Consider the following 21,361-nt stretch of genomic DNA (forward strand, 5'->3'; position numbering starts at 1 on the left):
TTTTTTTTTCTTTTTTTTTTTTTAATGTCTCCCTCTTCTCCTTCTCACTCCCTCTAACACACTGTCAGACTGTGCTCACTACTGCAGCTAGTATAGGAGAGAAGCAGTGGGTAGGTCTCTTTCTCCAGGCTTCCAGCATTATAGAGTGAGTCCAAACTCCAAATCCGATCCTAGCCAATCAGATTCGAGCTGACTGCCACTGGCCACACCCTAAAAGTTTAAAACGGAGCTGGGAGGAAGACGTTCAGCATAATATTCCACCTGGAGGCGGGGCAGGTGCCATATTTTCCCCTCTGCACTCTGAACATTGTATTAACCCGTAACTGTTCCCACGGGCCGAATATTGCCCCGATCCTCGCGAGATTAAATCCACGGGGACCTCTCGGCGTGCCGAAGCTTTTCCTAAATCACTTCCATCATCGAAAACGAGGGGAAAAGGTCGGCTCGCGACCCTGAAAATGTCGCGTGATTTTAAAAACGCTGTATTAAGTGAGCCTATTATGGGATCCACGCGAGCTTTCTATCGTGGAAACATCTGGGCGTCCCGCAACTTTTACTGATTCACATGTAGCCCCTAAAATGCTTAGAAAAGGAAAACAGAAAGCGTGGAATAAACTCGCCGAAACGGAAAAGTGTCCCACGGGCGCGCCGTGATTCCGATCCGCGTGAAAATATTCACGGCCATAGAGGAGACCGTGGGACACCTTTTTGCAACCGAATATGTGTCTCGAATTTGCTCCCACGCGGCGCGCAAAATCGCGCAAGGAAAAATCGGACCAAAAATTAACCAATGCTCCAGCAGTATTAATGACCCTGATGTAAACAAGACAAACGTCTTTCTCTGGTCTGCATCCCCTTATACAATTGTGTGTGAATGAATGAAAACTTTATTAACAGATTGCAGAATGGGTACAGTACAGTACAGCTCAATACATACAATTGTTAAGGGGATGCAGACCAGAGAAAGACTTTCGTCTTGTTTACATCAGGGTCCCCCATTTTCAATTCATCGTAAATGTGTATTGAGCCGTACTGTATTGTACCCATTCTGCAATCTGTTAAATAAATAAAAATAACGTTTGACTGGCCGCCGAGCCATACTGTAGTGTACATGGTGACTGCTTGACTTAAAAAATAAAAAATAAAAAATTATTAATAAAAATATTGAATAATTTTTTTTTAATAATTTTTTTTTGGCTTCCCCTGTTATTTTACCCACGCGACGCCACTGCTGTATTGATAAGTATGGTATCATTAAACCACTACCGCTTTATGTACTTTAATTACTGGCCATACAGTACATGATATATAAATATGATGAACACTTCCCACAATGAATCGGTTCCACACAAAGGTGTAATCAAGTATTTATTGCAGCAAAAGGTACATAATATACTTCTCTGTATTTTACTTTGGATGCGCTTATAAGGCAAAGGAATGTGCGTAGGCAAATCAATAATGAATGTCCATTCTCTGGTTACGCATGAAATAAGAATACAACCTGAATATTAGGAATTATATCTATTGTACTCTGGTAAGGTAGCAGGGGATACTGGTAGAGGGTTCCCACCGGTTGTAAGCCAGCAGGGGGAGGCAATGCTCTAATGCAAAGTCTGGTTCCACAGGGACTCAATAAGCTCTTGCTCGGGGAGGCGGCATTACTCCCTGTATCAGCGGACGAAAGGCAGCCGCTGTAATCCCAGTATGCGCGCAGCACAGGTGGAAGCCGGTCAGCCTCTCCAATAGAGACGGGCTCGAATGATGGTCCTCACGGTAGATCCCACAGCAGTGGGTGTAGACGATTCTTATCCTCTCCACCAGCCTGGTACAAAGCAATAATAATAATACTCCAGCCGGAAAGGGGCTCCGCATTCACCGGTGCAGATCCTCCGGTGCGCGGTACTCCACACCAACCAAGTTGAACTTGACGTTACTCAACCAAGCTCTGATACTCCACTATCCTATTCGCACGCGGCTATAAGTGCTCTATTTAGACACACAATTGCTCACTTCACTTGGTCTTTGACTCGTGATGAAGGCTTTTACTAGTAAGGAGCGAACGATACGTTGAACAAACGTATTAGGATAAACAAGACTCTATCTTGGGGCAATACGAGCCCTACTTCACCGCACGTTGCATAGTGGGTGAGGCTTCACTTGTTACTAAGACTGAACTGAACGGACTGCGGACTGAACTACTTCTGTATTCACCTGCGCCATATTTATATGTTGGGCGAACAAACTAGTACCAGCCCCACCTCTGTCTCGTAGTCCTGGGCAGAACCGGGCATGTACAGACAAGCCTTGACGGTAGCTTTGAACTCGACTCTGGGGGTAAGACACTGGCGCTGGTGGAACGCTATCCAATAAGAGAACGAAATATTATGGTCTGTAGTAGGTTAAAGGGATATTCCGTGTATATGTACAAAGAATACACAAGGGATATCAAACGATATACAAATATTATGCAATATATATCAATCAATAAATACATATATTCGGTTTAATCTGACCCTTTGTAACAGCCGCCTCCTAATTAGTCCCACCTAATTAGCTAAGCAGAGACAGATTAACCGCACTGTCCACTACTCAATGTCCGTTGTGAGGGTAGGCAGTTCACAAAGTCAGTGGTCATGGTCGTCATTAAGCGAGTCGGGGAGCCTTGGCGACTCTATCAGCCTCGCCACGGGTCGGTTGTAGGTCCGCCCTTGGACGAGCAATTCTGCCACTCTGACCTTTCCGTCGGCACCAGTGGTCACTTTGCTTACGCGGCCGGCCGGCCACGCAGCTCGGGGTAGTGACTGGTCTATGGTCATGACGACTGGACGGGATGAAGGGGGGCTTAGGAGGAAGCGGGCCTGAGACTGCTTTAATCTGTGCTTGGCTGTGCCTCCTCCTCCTCCGTCTGTTTCTCTTGTTTGCTCTGTACCCCGTCTGAGGAGGGGCCGGTCCCGGCCGCCCCGTCAAGGAGTCGCTTGGGGTGCTGGGTTCGAGGTCAGCTACGTCTGAAGCGCAGCTGAGGGGGGTGGAGTTCCGAACTCCCTCTGGTGCCCACGGTTCTCTCACGGGCCTCTCGCTTAATGTCAATAGCCTCTGCTGTACAAGGGAGTGGCCGGTGTCGCTCGCCTTTGTGTGTAGGCAGCGTGTAGACGTGGGTTGACTGTCAAGTCCGTAGAGGGGGCCCTGGAGCGTCCATCCCAGTCGGGTCTGAACCGCGACTGGGCATCCTTTGGGTCCGATGTGGGCCGCCTCAATTGGGAGAATGAGGTCCGCGTGGTCGGAGCCGATGAGCAGGGTCGGTGTGGCGCCGTCGATAAGCGGTATAGGTAGTTGACGTAGGTGCACATATTTAGCCATCAGCTGTGGGATGGGGTAGGTGTACTGAGACAGGCCTATGTCGTGGCTGGTGAAGACGTTGGTTATACTATACTGCTTCTCGGGCTGGTCCACCGCTGCTATCTTGAAGGAGACCTTTTCACCTTTTATGGTCTTCTGGTCCCTTCTGATGGTGCGTATGGTCATGGTATCTTTGACACCCCGCAGGCCCAACTGGGCTGCTGCGGAAGCGAGGAGGAGAGTCTTTTCAGACCCATCGTCCAGGACGGCGTAAGTGTCCAGGACCTTGTCCTCGTAGCTCAGGAGCACTCTGACCACTTTGAGGAGCACTCGGGGGGTCCCGCTCTGCTTGGGGTCTATGTGGAGCACTCCTGTTGGTCGGTTGCCTCGTCGGGCTATTCTTATCATGTTATCCTCGCACAAGAATCGGCGGTGACCGGCTTGTGGGGGGTCAGACGCAATCCACTGCTCCATTTCGGCGATGGTCAGTTCCGGGAACACGTCGCACTGGTCCAGCCAGTGTCCTCCGCGGCAGTACGTACAGTCGATCTTCCATACCTCCTTTGCCGGGGGGTTGTCACCTGTCTGTGGTGACACAGAATCTATATGGTGCGAGTCGCACCGTGACTCCCAGTGTCTGCTGTAGCAGTCGGGACACCAGGGAGCGGTCTGGTGGAACTTTGGTGCTGGTGCCACCGCCTCGGCATGGTACATTACCGCGACGGGCCCACTCTGTTGTCCTGGCTGACGCCTGTTGATGTCATGCAGGACCTCCAAGTGGGTGCCACCGCACCTGCTGCACTTCTTCTTCAAGCGGCACTCAGCTGCTAGGTGGCTGCGCGCGCAGCGGAAGCAGCGGCGGTGGTCCTTGATCCACTGACTCACCTCGTCCGTGGTCAGCTTCCCGAAAGTGTCGCATTGGTACAGCCGATGTTCTCCCTCACAGTACTGGCACTCAATCTTCCACTGGTCCTCTTTCGTCGAGGGGGTGTTGTGGTTCTTGTGCTGCGGTACTGATTCGGCTTGGTGCATAACGGTCACCAACCGGCGGTTATCTGTTGATCCCCGAGGTCCGAGTCTTGGGCTTGGTCCACTCCATACGAACGTGTCGAGTCGTAGGCTACTGACCTCCCTGGCGAGGAACTCAGATAGGTCTAGGAGGGATGCCTCTGGACCGTTGGGGTCGCGGTAGTCTCTCTGCCGCCGAAAGCGCTCTTGTCGGGCGGGAGGGAGCTTCTCTAGTATCCTCTCTACATTAGAGTTAGCGTACAGTTCATAGATCCCTTTTTCCTTTTGGGACCCCAGCATCCCTACCAGGGACTGTACCTTGATAGAGAGGTCATCTAATGCTCTGTTGTCTCTGGCTGGGGGGAGACGGTCAATGTCTCTTATCTCCTGTATCACATAGTCCCATATGCGTCCATAACGTTGGTCGAGGGCTACTAGAGCCGCGGTGTATGGGGTAGTAGAGCTGGAATATGCCAGCGCTATATTGTGGGCTCTGGGCACCTTCAGGTGCTTGAGTAGGATAGCATACTTGTACGGTTCATCTGGTACGTCGGACAGCATAGTCTCTAAGCACATTCGTAGCTCTGTGTACTGTGCTCTGTTCTCGTGTGTGAAGTCCGGGAACGTCGGTGTGCCAAGGTACGATGCCATGGATGACTGGCACATCGGTGAGCGTTGGGGGAGAGGCCTCCTGGGCGAGTCTCCCCGTGCGTGTCGTCTTGGGCTGGTGCTTGGTGGGTACCGAAGGTCGGGTACCCAGGTGCTGTTCCTCGGGGCTGGCGGTGCGTCAAACTCACCCGTGAGTTGAGTCGGGGGTTTGTAGCGTAGTGCCTCGGGGCTGACTTCTGGGCTGTACTGGACCTCCTGGTCCAGAGTACGTTGCTGCTGGTCGGGGCTGTACTGGGCCTCCTGGTCCAGAGTACATTGCTGCTGGTCGGCTTGACATTCCTCCTCTTCCTCTTCCTCTTCCTCTGCTAGGACCTGGAGTCTTCTGTTCAGTCTCTCGGCGTGGTCCGGTTCTTCCCGGTTGCTGGGTCTCGTATGGACCGGCCGGGGAGGGGGTTCGGAGACGTGGACAGGATCCTCCTGTTGGCGGGGTCCCGGGTCGCTTGGTCGGGTAGGGGAATGCGTCCTAGACCCTTGTCGTGACGATCTCCGGGAGCTCCGTGCGGAGAGAGGGGGTGTCGCCATGGTGATCAATTTGTCCATCAGCTGCGCCTGCAGCCGGTCGCGCTCTGTCTCGCGCTGGGCATGGGCGGCGTCGCGCGCTGCTTCGCGCTGGGCATTGGCGGCGTCGCGCTGCGCATTGGCTGCGGCGTGCTGCGCATCGGCGCGGCTTCTCTCAATGTTCTCTTCCGTCTGGAGGCGTCTGGTCTCCAGTCTTATGCGGTCGTCTTCACTCCTTTGTTGCGCCTGGAAGCGCTCTCGCTCGGTTGCAGAATGTTCGCGTTCACGGAGGGCTTGCGCTTGGAGTTGCGCGTGAAGGCGCTCTCGTTCGTCTGCAGCTTGTTCGCGCTCGCTCGTCTGTTGCGCTTGGAGTCGATCGCGTTCACCCTGAAGTCGATCGCGTTCGGTAGAGGCTGCCAGGGTGGCGATGAGTGCCTGTGCCAGCATCTTGTCCGCCTCGCTGGGGGAAGACGCCGGTCGAGGCGATCGGCTCCCGGCAGTACTCGTTGGAGATCCGTTCTCCTGTCGCGTACCGAGGAGATCCATCTCCTGGGTGCGCGTCTCTTCTTGTGGTGGGTCGGGTTCCGTCCCGGGAGGGCTTTCTTTATCCTGGAGCTCTCCGGGGACTACCTCGTCGACGTTGGCGTTGTCGGGGGGTAAAGTCATGTCATGTCCCTCCTGGTCCCCCCCGTGAGCTTGGTCAGTTACGTTAGACTAGGGTCTCTACTGGCGGGGTAGCCTGGTCGGTAGGGTTGGACATAATTTTACTATCCGCTTTAGTTACTTTATCCGTATTTAACTTCCTTTTAAAGCTAGGTATTGGACTGACAACGTAGTCCTCTAGGTGAAGAGGTGGCTGCCGTCTGCGCTCCGGGCGATCTAGCTTAGGAGAACCGTTTGTGGAGTGTTCATCATCAGCCATGTCAATATTAATATTATATTAATATTACGCTAATTCTCTCCGGCTCGAAGGACCAATTGTAACTGAGGGGTACAATTCCCTGACTGTATTGATAAGTATGGTATCATTAAACCACTACCGCTTTATGTACTTTAATTACTGGCCATACAGTACATGATATATAAATATGATGAACACTTCCCACAATGAATCGGTTCCACACAAAGGTGTAATCAAGTATTTATTGCAGCAAAAGGTACATAATATACTTCTCTGTATTTTACTTTGGATGCGCTTATAAGGCAAAGGAATGTGCGTAGGCAAATCAATAATGAATGTCCATTCTCTGGTTACGCATGAAATAAGAATACAACCTGAATATTAGGAATTATATCTATTGTACTCTGGTAAGGTAGCAGGGGATACTGGTAGAGGGTTCCCACCGGTTTTAAGCCAGCAGGGGGAGGCAATGCTCTAATGCAAAGTCTGGTTCCACGGGGACTCAATAAGCTCTTGCTCGGGGAGGCGGCATTACTCCCTGTATCAGCGGACGAAAGGCAGCCGCTGTAATCCCAGTATGCGCGCAGCACAGGTGGAAGCCGGTCAGCCTCTCCAATAGAGACGGGCTCGAATGATGGTCCTCACGGTAGATCCCACAGCAGTGGGTGTAGACGATTCTTATCCTCTCCACCAGCCTGGTACAAAGCAATAATAATAATACTCCAGCCGGAAAGGGGCTCCGCATTCACCGGTGCAGATCCTCCGGTGCGCGGTACTCCACACCAACCAAGTTGAACTTGACGTTACTCAACCAAGCTCTGATACTCCACTATCCTATTCGCACGCGGCTATAAGTGCTCTATTTAGACACACAATTGCTCACTTCACTTGGTCTTTGACTCGTGATGAAGGCTTTTACTAGTAAGGAGCGAACGATACGTTGAACAAACATATTAGGATAAACAAGACTCTATCTTGGGGCAATACGAGCCCTACTTCACCGCACGTTGCATAGTGGGTGAGGCTTCACTTGTTACTAAGACTGAACTGAACGGACTGCGGACTGAACTACTTCTGTATTCACCTGCGCCATATTTATATGTTGGGCGAACAAACTAGTACCAGCCCCACCTCTGTCTCGTAGTCCTGGGCAGAACCGGGCATGTACAGACAAGCCTTGACGGTAGCTTTGAACTCGACTCTGGGGGTAAGACACTGGCGCTGGTGGAACGCTATCCAATAAGAGAACGAAATATTATGGTCTGTAGTAGGTTAAAGGGATATTCCGTGTATATGTACAAAGAATACACAAGGGATATCAAACGATATACAAATATTATGCAATATATATCAATCAATAAATACATATATTCGGTTTAATCTGACCCTTTGTAACACTATGAATGATACCATGTTGGCTTCCCACACTGCAGCCTTGTTGCTCCGTATACAGTACCAGGATTGGGTTCAACTCACTTTAAATTCTATCAATTCTCAAAGTGGATTTTAATCCAAATCAAAATATTGAAAAGAAAAATATCAAATATCTACAAGTAAATGAGAATGGATGCTCCATTATCAGCAAATAAACAACCATTTCTATATACATTTTGGAACGGATGGAATTTAACTGAGCCCAAACCGTCTGTTCTGACAATGAGGAAGACCTGTTTGGAGTACAAGCACAGTATGCAGATTTGGGGGGGGGGGGGGGGGTGGAGGTGGGCGGTGGTGGGCGGTGGTGGTAGGCTTCTACAAAGGCTACCTCTGTATATTCCCAGTGGTGTTGTTCAGATACAAGCCCCTCCAATAGCGTCTCCTCTTTTCCTCATTAAACCAGCAGCTGCTGGGGTAAGAGGCTTGACCCCCCCCCCCTCTCTCTCCCGCTCTTTCCTGTGCCTGCCATCTGCCAAAGAGCTGGACAAGACCCCACTAACACCCCCATCTGCACATACACAGCAGCCACAGGCACACACTCAAGTTAGCAAATACTGTACATTTACATTTACATTTTGTCATTTAGCTGACGCTTTTATCCAAAGCAACTTACAAGTTTTGTACAACAAGACAGCAGGAAGGGTACAACTATATCAGCTGAGTAACAATGTTCATCAAAGTGTTGAGTGCTACAGTGTAGGTTAGTATATTAGGACAAGTGCATGACAGTAAGGTTAGTTTTTATTTATTATTATTATCTTTTTTCATTTCAGATAATGATTGAAGAAGTGCGTCTTTAGTCGACGGCGAAAGACGGGTTTCGGCTGTCCTAACTGTGGTGGGAAGTTCGTTCCACCATTGTGGGGCAAGGACCGAGAATAGGCGACTTCTCTTTGATGACCCTCCCGGAGCTCGGATAGGAGTAGAAGATGCAGAGCGTAGGGGTCTTGAGGGTGTGTAGTTAGAGACCATTGACAGGAGGTAGGCGGGAGCTGTTCCCTTCGCCACATGATATGCCAGGTCGAGGGCCTACACACAGACATACACACATACATTACACACACACACACACACACACACACACACACACACACACACACACACACACACACACACACACACACACACACACACACACACACACACACACACACACACACACACACATACACACACACACACACTCACACACTGCTGCGGTCAGGCAAGCGATACCGGAGTCTCATGGCAAGCACAGAAATACTCAGAAGAAGCTTCTATCCCCAGGCCATCAGGTTGCTCAACGAACAATAACACTATGTAACAACCATCAAATGCACTCACAGCACACACATCCACACGCACACACTCACTTTAAACAAACAACTCACTGCAGCAACCACTCTACACACTTTATATTTATTGGCAAAGAATTTGCACTACAACCCATACCTCAGTACACCTTACTGTAAAGTGTACCTAAATTGTACCTCATCCCATTTCTGCTTTGCACTATATAGTATATTGTATATTAGTATATTGTATAGTATATTGTATGGTAACTCAGTTACTTCTACTCTGCATTGAACATTGTACATATGTACAGACTGAACACTTGTGTCTACGTACGTGACTTCTATTTTATACTTGCAATACTTATTTTATTTTATACTTATCCTTTTGTCTAGCACAGTCTGGAGCGTAACAGAAAGAAGCATTTTGTATAAAAGTATTCTGTACTTCTGTATGACAACTAATAAAGAAACTTGAAACTTGAACACACACACACACACACACACACACACACACACACACACACACACACACACACACACACACACACACACACACGCACACACACACACACACACACACACACACACACACACACACACACACACACACACACACACGCACAGAGAATGTGCACCCACGACATTTAGCCAGCCTGCATTTTTAATGAGGGGCGCCCCGTGAACACAACAGCTTGCAGAGGTATAATGGCTGAGGGCAGAACCCCCTCAGCTACAGAGCAAATCAACTCATCCCCCTCTCTCTGGCTGGGGTGAATAGGAGGAGACGAGGAGGAGAGAGAGTATATACAACCACCTCTAATTACTCCTGTGTGACCCCCCCCCCCCCTTCCCCAAGACGTTAGCAGGGGAGGAGGGGAGAATGGAAAGGAGGATGATAAAGATAAAGACAGTGGAATAAAGGGACAAAGGGGGAGAGAGACACTGATTGAACATGAAACCTCTCCCTGCACCCCTTATCTCTGTCTTCTTCTCTCTCCCTCTCTCTCTGTCTCCTGTCTCGCCCTCTTTCTCTCTGCTTTTTTCTCTCTCTCCTTCACTCTCTCCTTCTCTCATTCTCTCTCCGTCTATTCTTCATTTTCATTTCAAAGCTTTATTTAAACTTGAAAAAGCAACTGAGGCGAGGCAAAAAATAAGGATAACAAATCAATTAAAACATGTACAACATGATTGACAGGTTGGAGATCAAGGTTTTAAACTCTGCAACAGAGGGGAGAATCGCTTTAAGGACTGTTGGAGTTCATTCCATGAGCTAGCTAGAGGCATCATAGTGAAATGTAGATTTACCCTGTTCAGAGCAAACTCGTGGGACCTTAAGGACCAGCCAGTCACTAGAACGAGTTCCATAGGTTCCAAAATTCCATTCCAATAATGATGTAGTAAGGAGGTAGCTTACCAATAAGGGCCTTCAAAATGAACAAATGCCAGTGTTTGTTGCACCTCTCCATCAGCGAGGACCAACCAACCTTCTCATAAAGGACACATTGATGAGTGTCGTATCTCTCATTAGTGATGAATCTGAGGGCAGAGTGATATACAGACAGGGATTTAAGGGTTGAGGCCTGCAGCATGCCTATAAATTATATCACCATAGTCCAAGACTGATAAGAAAACTGCTTTGACAACTCTCTTCCTACTAATCAAAGGAAAGCTGGTTCGGTTTCTGTATAGGAAGCCAATTTTCTCTCGCAAATTGGAGGCAAGGTTGTCCACATGGAAAATATCTCTCCCCTTCTCTCATTCACTCTCTTTCTCTCCCTCTATTCTTCTCTCCTTTACTCTCTCTCCCCCTCTATTCTTCTCTATCTTCCCTTCTCTCCCTCACTCTTTCTCCCCCTATATCCTTCTCTCCCTCACTGCCTGTTGAAAACCTCCACTGCCATTTCACTGGAATTGTTCATCACCCCCTTGTTTATCCAGTGAATAATGATGTTACTTCTCTCTCTGTCTGTGTGTGAGAGAGAGAGAGAGAGAGAGAGAGAGAGAGAGAGAGAGAGAGAGAGAGAGAGAGAGAGAGAGAGAGAGAGAGAGAGAGAGAGAGAGAGAGAGAGAGAGAGAGAGAGAGAGAGAGAGAAAGGGAGCGCATCTTTGAGTCCCGTTGGTTGCATATGATGAGATGAGTGAGAGACCAAGTGGTTCTATTGTTGCTGTAAGAAAAGCAGAACAGGCATCAGTTTGTTTGTTGTGTTATTCTATTGTGCTTCTGTTATTATTTACTGTTAGAGGCAGAGGGGGAAGAGAGAGAGAGAGGAGAGGTTGTTGTTCTTGTTGCTGTTTGTCACAGACAGACTCAGGCGAATTAGCAGCATTATGTCAGCTCTGCACGGAGCATCACCCGCATATCCCCCTGCCATGGCCGCATCACCGTCACTGTCAGCCAGGAGAGGCCCACGGAAGAGCGCAGGCTGTTGGAGGAGAGAGCCTCCTATTTGGAGAAGCTGAGGAGACAGCTCCACTCACCCCCTCCAGAGTCTCTGGTTATTTCAAAACGTTGCTCAGTTCGTTTTTTTTTGGTGTTCCTTTGTCAATTTCCCTAAATAGAAATGAGTCCACTTTCTGTCCCCAGTGGCAGAGTTTGATTGGGGGGGAAATTGTGACATGCAATTATTTAGTTAGTTGGATCATTGAACTGAGGGGTACGTGACGATGAAGAGAAGGTGTATTTGACAATCCCCGGGCGTCATATTCTCACACACACCTGTCCCACAACAACCTCTGCATGTCTTCACGCACTGTGTATGGCCCTTGGCGCTATCCGTATTCTCCTTGGTTAACTGTACAGTTTAAGTTCACCTGCCAGGGATCAAACCCGCAGCTCTACATTGGTATAGGCCTCATGTAGTGTTCACTCCTGTAGTGGACTGGCGGGTGTATTTCACACAAGGTTTGTTTTCAACCGGTGTGCCGTGAAGCAGGATCAAGTGTGCTGTGGAATTTTAGGACGACTAATTAATTTTATGAGGCTTCATAAAATAGCATTTCTAACTTAGACAAATCTCCATTCAACATACATTTGTGTCAGCACTCAATCATTCATAACTAGTGGGAAATCTTTTTGTATACCTCCATTCACATTCTCACATCAATATAGGTAACATGAGGGGGAATAATTATTTAGCAAATGTCAGGACTCATAATGAGTTGCATAATGTGCTGCTAGCTAAATCTTATGAAACAACTTTGTGATGCCAGAACGGACAGATTTCTTGCACAGATGCCACCCTAACCAACTAACAAAAAGGAAGGCATTCCACGTCAAGAAAAAAAGAGCAACAACTGTCAACAGACAGTATGAAAATGTATCCTGCATATGGTTACTTGGACTGTGTGGAACCCGAGTGTGTCATCTGCAGGAAAAAGTTACGTTAGCTAACATCATGATGCCAACAGTGATGAAGAGGCTCTTGAAAACAAAGCATAAATTGAATTATTCTACAGATAACAATAGCTGTGTATCAGATTCAGGTAATTCCCTCTCTCCCTCTCTCACTAACTGAACTCACTCACTCAAGTTGTGACGTTTATGAGACAGCTACATTAATATTGATGTTCAGTTTCTCCAGTCCACTAATTCTGTCTTGTAATAGCCAGATAATGCATCAGCAAGTATTTTTGCAAACTGAAAGTTCAATTCTACCCTAAAGCCATGAAAGATTAGGGCTTTGTTTGATTGCCCCATCTATCCGTCTATTGTAACAATAGAGTTGTACTCTGTAACAATAGTATTCTCTAGTCGCTGGTGATATGAATGAACATACTACTTGTCTTATTCAGATAAGAGATCAATATAAATACTATACAATATCTGCATTTGTTAATCAGATGCCTATTACCTACACATGTCCTTGACACAGCACTGTTCTCTCATCTACGGTTCTGAAATCTCTGATTGCAGAGGCAAAGTTGTCTTACTTCATCAGTCATAGGCCTTGATATCATCCCCAAATCATAACATACATCAGCTTATCATTATTGTCATAATAATTCTTGCTGGTCTTATTTAATCTAAATAATAATGTGTTGCACACTTGACTTGCAATGCAAGCTCTTGTACTGATTCATATAAATAGTGACTAGTGATGTTATTGCTGCCTGTCAAATGTTTTGTCAGTGTACCAGATAGGAGAAATATCTCTCTCTATCTCTCTAATGATAATACAATCATGACATTTGAGACAATCGGCATAATTGATTACCGTGACTGTAACTTGGTGTGCCTCGAGATCCTGGTTTGACTATTGGTGTGCCTTGAGTCCAAAAAGGTAGGGGAACCACTGATTTAGCCCATAATAAGGAGGTGTTTTATTTTGTCCTGTTCTACCATTTCACCCAATAAACCACCCTATAACCAATCCATGTGTCGCATTATAATCCTGGCATTAAAGACACATTATCTGGTTCAATGTATCTCTCCCCTGCATGTGCCGATGTGGGATGAAATGGGCCGTTCTAATTCTCATTAAGCTAATTTCACATAAGGGAGAGTTGATAGTGGGTGTCAAAACCATTCAATGGTCACCCAAGCACAAAGTACATCATTCTGATATGCATGTGTCTGTGTGTCCGTGTGCTTGTGCATGTAAGTATGCACTTGTGTGTGTGTGTGTGTGTGTGTGTGTGTGTGTGTGTGTGTGTGTGTGTGTGTGTGTGTGGACGCCTAACTCTGTATCGGTATGAGGTGATGTATGCGTGTGTACCATACATGTAACATGCATGAGTGGATGTGGATGTGGATATACAGGTACTGTATAAGAGTGTGTGCAACTGTGTGCATGTGCATTTTGCATGTGCAAACATATCTCTCTGTGGTTACGTATGCCTATATTTGTCTGTGTGTGTGTGTGTTTTTGTGTGTAGATTTATACATGCACAAATATCTGCAATGTATGTCGGTGTATGTCTCATCTAGTGTGCATGTGTGTGTATCCTCTATATATTGCATATACTGTAGGCCTAAGCCATTTTCCAGATCTACTCATTCAGTGAGCTTGTAAATACAAGCCGGTGACATTGCCACTGGTGTGCATAGTGTTGGACAAACAGGCGCAGCGGACTGAGTGACACATGATGAAGGGGATGAAGCTGTCAAAAGGCAAAGAAAGAAAGAAAGAAAGAAAGAAAGAAAGAAAGAAAGAAAGAAAGAAAGAAAGAAAGAAAGAAAGAAAGAAAGAAAGAAAGAAAGAAAGAAAGAAAGAAAGAAAGAAAGAAAGAAAGAAAGAAAGAGACAGATAAGGATGAGAAGAGGATGATAAACATCAGAATCGTACCCTTCCTCTTTTCTCTTCCTCCCTTTCCTTTCTCACCCCACCTGGCCTCCAGGGGCCGTAAATCGGCGGCTATAACCTTTCGGATGATGAAAGTGGGCTCACACACGCGACATGTTGGCTCCCCTCCATCAGAGTCACTGGCACAAGACCACGCCACTGGAGGGGCTGCAGCTGACATTACAGAGGCTCGAAGATCCGGCCACATGACCTTTAAAGGGGACAATTACCCAGACCCCTCTTCACGGCAGCTGTGTTTGCGTGTATGTCACTCTGCAGTCCGTATGTGCAACTCTGCGTGCTTAAGCCAAGGTAGAAGATGTTGAGGTATGTATGTCCCTGACCAAAACGAAAGCAGAAGAGAGCACACTGATTTCTTCTCAGAAACTTCTTAATATTTGACATTCAACCGGTTGTTACCATGTTGTGAGTAATGGAAGCAACAGCGAAAGATAACAACACAACATATCAAGCATGATTTTTTTTTTTTTTATATCCCACACCGGCATGAGGGAAAACATATTCCAAAAATGTATCCTCATTGTATCAGTAGGAAAGCAAAGATATTTCAAATACAAATAAAATCGAATTTTGTTTTTGCAATAGGCATGGACCAAATATTACAAAGGAGAGAGGAGGAGAGAGGACTCACCTGACCACCCTCCTCCGGGCAGTGATGCTGGCCACAATGATGCTCCCGGGTCTCGGGCTGGCCACAGCCTTGAAGGTCCCCCTCCAGAACCTTTCAAAGAGCTGCTTCTCCTCAAGCTGCTGGAGACCGGCTGTCGTGCCTTGCTCCCCCAGGGAGGGAGAGGGGCAACAGGGGCTCAGCTGGAGAGGAAAGAGCGGCTGCATCGGTGCTCCTGGGTCTCCCAATGTGGCTTTAAAACACACTATGGTACCTCACTAGATAAAGAGTCTATGCACACATGGAAACACATACACAACTGTGTGCAGGAGTGAAGTCGCTCGAGGAGCTGTCCAAGTACTGAATCAAACCACACTGAGAGCAGCGATCTTCTGTCTGCGAACACAGCAGCTTTTCCCCCCTCTCGCACAGTAGGTCAATGTGTCAGCGCCTCTCCTCTTCACTCTTTTGCAGGGAGTGTGGGAAGAGGGACAAAAGACTTGCCCCCTCCAACTGGAGGCTGGGTATTGTTCTCCCAGATGGAGGGGAGATTGGGTTTCTCCCTCTCCGCCTCTCCTGTCACATCTGCTGCCACTCTCCTGTCCTCCGTCCCTTAGCTTGACAGAATAATCTGTTCTCTCCCTGACGGTACCCCGTCTCCGGCTTCAGTTAGAAATTAGGCATCAGTCGCAAGACAGATGAAGTGAGAACCCTGTGTGTGTGTGTACTGATGTGCCATCATGTGCGGACGAGGTCTGAGCGGGTGCTGAGGTGAGTGTGCGTTTGGTACATGTGGGGAGGTGGTGTGTGTGTGCCGCGTGTGTGTTCAAAGCGAGTGAGGAGTCCAGCTGACAAGCGCGCTTGTTTTGTTTCCCATAGCCTGTGACGTCAAGGCGGAAGGGGGGCAGGCCGGCCAGGCAGAGTGGGGCACCTTCTCTCTCTCTCTCTCTCTCTCTCTCTCTCTCTCTCTCTCTCTCTCTCTCTCTCTCTCTCTCTCTCTCTCTCTCTCTCTCTCTCTCTCTCTCTCTCTCTCTCTCTCTCTCTCTCTCTCTCTCTCTCTCTCTCTCTCTTTCTCTCTCTCTCCCCTCACTGCCTCCCTGTGTGTCCTTCCCTGAGTGTCTTGGACAAAAGGCTGAGCATCTTGCCCCGACATCAGCATAACAAAAGACTCGATTCTACAAGGAGCAGCCGGTGCATGTGGCACAATACCCCCAGGGCTCTGCATCTCCCCAACACTGCGTACCTCTCTCTTCCACACAGTACATTTCGCAGAGTAAATGAGTTTGAGTAAAATTTACTCAGCGAAATTTTATGTGCACTTGTAGATAACATGACTGAGAGCAGAGTGGCACTAGAGTGGCACCGCTGCGTTCTCCTTCCTCCCTCCCTCTCATCCTCCTCCTCCGGTTCCCTCCCCTCTCTCCTCCCAAGCTTCTGTCTCTAATGGCACATTTCATCTGTCAATGGCCACTGCTGTAGCCTGATGTTTGAGACTTAAAATAACTGGGCGAGATCATTGATGCTAAAGCCACACTATTTAACACCTTTAAAAGAGATTCTTTGAGTCGAATATTGGGATTGTTTATCAATTATCACATGAAAGAACAGACTGATATGTTGATTATTTGTTCTTCTACCATGTTGTTTCCATGACAGGCATTATGCTTATCTTTGCTTTTTGGTATACACTCTTGAATGAATGAACATTTCTTATTTAAAAGGGACACCATGCACAGCTACATTGGACCAGTCACAGTGGACAGACCAGATGTGTTGTTTTGCGTGTTTATAGCACAAGTGCTAGTTTTCAACACTAGTTTCAAGTTTCAAGTTTCTTTATTAGTTGTCATACAGAAGTACAGAATACTTTTATACAAAATGCTTCTTTCTGTTTCGCTCCAGAGGCTGTGCTAGGCAAAAATAGATAATAAAATAAGTATAGCAAGTATAAAATAGAAGTCAAGTACGTGGACAAAAATGTTCAGTATATACATATATACAATGCTCTATGTAGAGTATAAGTAACTGAGTTACCATACAATATACTATACAGTGCAAAGCAGAAGTGGGATGAGGTACAATTTAGGTACAATATAATTTATAGTAAGGTGTAATGAGGTATGGGTTGTAGCGCAAATTCTTTACCGATAAATATTAAGTGTGCTTATGTGTACTAAAGTGGTTAAAGTGGGTGCTGCAGTGAATGCATTTGATGGTTATTACATAGTGTTATTGTTCGTTGAGCATCCTGATGGCCTGGGGATAGAAGCTTCTTCTGAGTCTTTCTGTGCTGGCCATGAGACTCCTGTATCGCTTGCCTGACCGCAGCAGTTCAAAGAGGCAGTTGTTTGGGTGGCTCGAGTCTTTGATAATTCTCTTAGCCTTGCCCATGCACCGCTTGTTGTAAATGCCCTGGAGAGTGGGAAGCCCACCTCCAATTGTGCGCTCGGCTGAGCGGGCCACTCTCTGTAGTCTGCTACGGTCTTGTGCGGTGCTATTCCCAAACCAGGAGGTGATATTGCCAGTCAGTATGCTCTCTATTGTGCATGAGTAGAAGTTCTTAAGGATCTTCTGACTGACTTGGAACTTCCTTAGGCGTCTGAGGAAGTAGAGGCGTTGCCATGCCTTCTTCACAACACTGTCAATGTGTGAGGTCCATGTCAAGTCCTCGGATATGTGGACTCCAAGGTACTTGAAACTGTTCACTCTCTCAACCGGTGCCCCGTCGATGCTGAGGGGGCTGTAGTCCCTGACCCCGACCTCCTAAAGTCCACAATCATCTCCTTTGTTTTGCTGACGTTCAGGGAGAGGCTGTTCTCTTGACACCATCCCGCTAGAACCTTGACCTCCTCCAGGTAGGCCCTCTCGTCGTTTGCAGAGATCAGGCCCTAGTACATTGAAGTCTTACAACTGTCTTGCTGGTTTGAATATAAGCCACTATATTGCACACACTGGGAGCACATCAAGCTCACTCTCAGTTGAGTTGCAAACTGGTTGAGAAATGTTTTAACGTTTGAAACTTAAAGTAAAAAAAAAAGAAAGTCTCATTATGTAACAACAGTAACTTTGTTTCCCCATGCGGAAGAGTTGATCAAGAGTTGAATTAGTATATGTCTCTTCCCTTAATAGATATGCATGAAGATGTAGCACAGCATCTCAGACAGATTAACAATGCATACATTAGCCGATAACATGAAACCTTAATGTATAACAACGCTGGCCACTTAATGATAAGTGTCTTCCTCATTGGTGTGCCTTGCATACAGATAGACAGGAAGCGCACTCCAATCAAACGAGAGGGCAAAAATAGAGACAGGTCAGTCCAGAAAAACATGGAATATGTTTTCCCTCATGGTGTCGAATATCAAATAGCCCTTTCTGCTGTGAACTTGGTGTCGAGGTTAGAAGGTCTGTGCCAAGGGCCGCGGAATGAATTCCCTCCTATTGAATGTATTTTATAAAGTGCTGGTGGTGCTAGTAAAGTAGAGTCGAAAGATATAAGAAGGTGCATTAAGTCCGCATTGTGGAGATATGTAATTTTAGCTTGCATTGTATTATAATAAAGACAAACGCATAATATTACTGTGTGTTGTATTGTAGGGGATCACAGGGATGGAGCAAGAGCATTTATCAGTGATGATACAACTGCTTCACATCCAGCCTTCCATCACAAAAATCACAATATACACCAATGTAGTGTTTGTACCACAGTCTGTAATTTGTGTTGTGTCTGCAGTGACACATTCACCGTGCTAACCATTGAACACCCATCTGAAGAAAAGAACACGGTCCAAGGAAACAGAACAACAGCAGTATATGTTAGGAGGTACGGCTGGAGCTGGATTGCTACTCACTGTGTGGGAAATTGCGTGCCAGACAACAATGACAGTAATTGCAGTTGTTAGTGCAGATATATTCATTAGTATAGATTTGTTTTCCTGTTGTCACAGACCTATTCAAAATAGAACCGCCATGTTGTGTTTCTTTCCTCAATGAGTTTTCGAGTCAAAATATTTTCAGCTTGTTTCTATGTCACCATAACGTATTAGATGTGTTTTTGGCGTTTTCTTTTAACCAAAATATAAACTGTATCAGAATAAATAATGCTATTATTGCTAATTGCTAATGCTAATATTATTATTATTCTCCCTTTACATTTACATTTAGTAATTTAGCTGATGCTTTTATCCAAAGCGACTTACAAGTTCTGTATGACAAGTAATCAGGAAGGGCACACCTCTATCAGCTGAGTAACAATGTTCATCAAAGTGTTGAGTGCTACAGTGTAGGTTAGTATGCATAATATAGCATGACAGTAAGGTTAGTTAGGGTTAGATTTTAGTTTTTTTTTTTCATTTCAGATAATGGTTGAAGTAGTGCGTCTTTTGTCGACGGCGAAATATTGGACGGGTTTCGGCTGTCCTAACTGTGGTGGGAAGTTTGTTCGACCATTGTGGGGCAAGGACTGAGAAAAGGCGGCTTCTCCTTAATGACCCTCCCGGAGCTCGGATAGGAGTGGGTCTGAGACGGCCAGAAGATGCAGAGCGTAGGGGTCTTGATGGTGTGTAGTTAGAGACCATTGACCGGAGGTAGGCGGGAGCGGTTCCTTTTGCTGCACGATATGCCAGGTCGAGGGCCTTGAAGCGGATTCATGCGGCAATGGGGAGCCAGTGCAGGTCTCTAAGAAGTGGGGTGTCATGGGCTGACTTCGGTAGGTTTGAGATCAGGCGGGCCGCTGCGTTCTGAATTAGTTGAAGAGGCTTGGTGGCAGTGGTCGGAAGGCCAGCAAGCAGTGCGTTGCAGTAGTCGAGTCGGGAGATGACTGTTGATTGAACGAGGAGTTGGGTGGCTTCTTTTGTCAGGAAGGGGCGGATCCTTCTGACGTTGCTCAGGAGGAATCTGCAGGTTCTGGTTGGCGCTGCGATGTGAGCGGCGAAGTTCTTTTAACAAATGTTATTTGTTATTTTAACAAATAATTCTAGTTTATCAGAACCCCATATTACTCCACCAATCAATGATCAAACCATTCAAGTAAATAACAAAGAAGAATATCATCAAATACAAGCTATGACATTAAGTTTGTTCAAAACCTTTTTGTCACAGTCAAGAGGGGCAGAACTAACTGTGAGCTGCAAAGAACACGTGGGACAGATGTAGCAGATGTTACAAAAACAAATGGCTGCACACAACCTTGCAGAGGCCATACATCCAACTAATGGAAGATAGTTTAATTAACTTTAATCAACAGATTGCAGAATGGGTACAGTACAGTACAGCTCAATACACACAATTGTTAAGGGGATGCAGACCAGAGAAAGACTTTCGACTTGTTTACATCAGGGTCCCCCATTTTCAATTCGTAATGAAATTGCTATTATGTGTCTGCATGAACACACAACTGTAACTGTACTCAAAAATAACAAAATAAGGGTTGTCTCAGTTCACAACTATATTGGTCAAGTTTTGGGTGGGACTTGTTTGCGTCCCTACAGCTTCTTATTCAATTGAGCGAGATGCTCGGTTATTTCACACAGCCAGTTTGTATCTGACAGTTCAGACAATATTTCTTCAACCCTTTGTTACCTATTCCGCGTGGATCTTTTTTGTATTTTGGGCTGTAAAATTGTCAAAGAATGTCTGAGGAGTAAGTGCTTTTGGCTTTTTTCCTTTGTTACCTCAGATGTTCAACATACATGTATGTGTAAGAATGTGTAATAACTAAGGCTGTCAAAGTTAAAGCTTTATTAACGCATTAACCCACAATTATTTTAACACTGCTATTTTTTAACCCAATATTAATGTAAAAAAAAAAAAAATTTTTTTTTTTTTTTTTTACCTGAGCTCTTGGGGGGCCACATCAAATGACGTGGCGGGCCGGATCTGGCCCGCGGGCCGTGAGTTTGACACCTATGGTGTAGAGGGAGAAGAGAAGGGGTCCTAGGACCGAGCCCTGGGGAACACCCGTCCGCAGGGGGCGGGTGGCCGACAGGGTCCCTCTCCATGACACTTGATAGGAGCGGTCATTGAGGTATGATGTCAGCCATGTCAGCGCAGAGCCAGCCACTCCCATTCCTGTGAGGGACGCGAGGAGGATCTGATGGTTGACTGTGTCGAAGGCTGCAGATAGGTCTAGGAGAATCAGGACAGAGGAGAGGCCTTTCACTTTTGCTAAGTGAAGTGCCTCTGTGACCGCAATGTGACCTTTCCTCGCCTTTTTCAAATGTGCATCATTGCCAATGCTGATTCTTTTTTTTACAGCACCAGAATATAATTTCCTCTGTTAGGACTTCCAAGCTCCTCTTTCAATTATGAACTAGAAATAACTTTT

At 46.6% G+C, this 21,361-nt stretch overlaps 1 protein-coding gene across 1 annotated transcript in view; it reads right to left on the reverse strand.

Annotated features, from left to right (window-relative positions):
• Nucleotides 1-15,260, reverse strand: part of srrm4 (serine/arginine repetitive matrix 4) — a gene marked incomplete at both ends in the record, with an annotated part of 113,136 nt that extends 97,876 nt beyond the window's left edge. The window contains one exon of the mRNA XM_084308034.1: nt 15,058-15,260. Within this exon, the coding sequence (XP_084164160.1) occupies nt 15,058-15,260 (203 nt within the window). The remainder of the gene's footprint in view (nt 1-15,057) is intronic.
• Nucleotides 15,261-21,361: the final 6,101 nt, after the last annotated feature.

The sequence above is a fragment of the Notolepis coatsorum genome (assembly GCF_963971535.1).
Source record: "Notolepis coatsorum genome assembly, chromosome: 1".
Lineage (NCBI taxonomy): Eukaryota > Metazoa > Chordata > Actinopteri > Aulopiformes > Paralepididae > Notolepis > Notolepis coatsorum.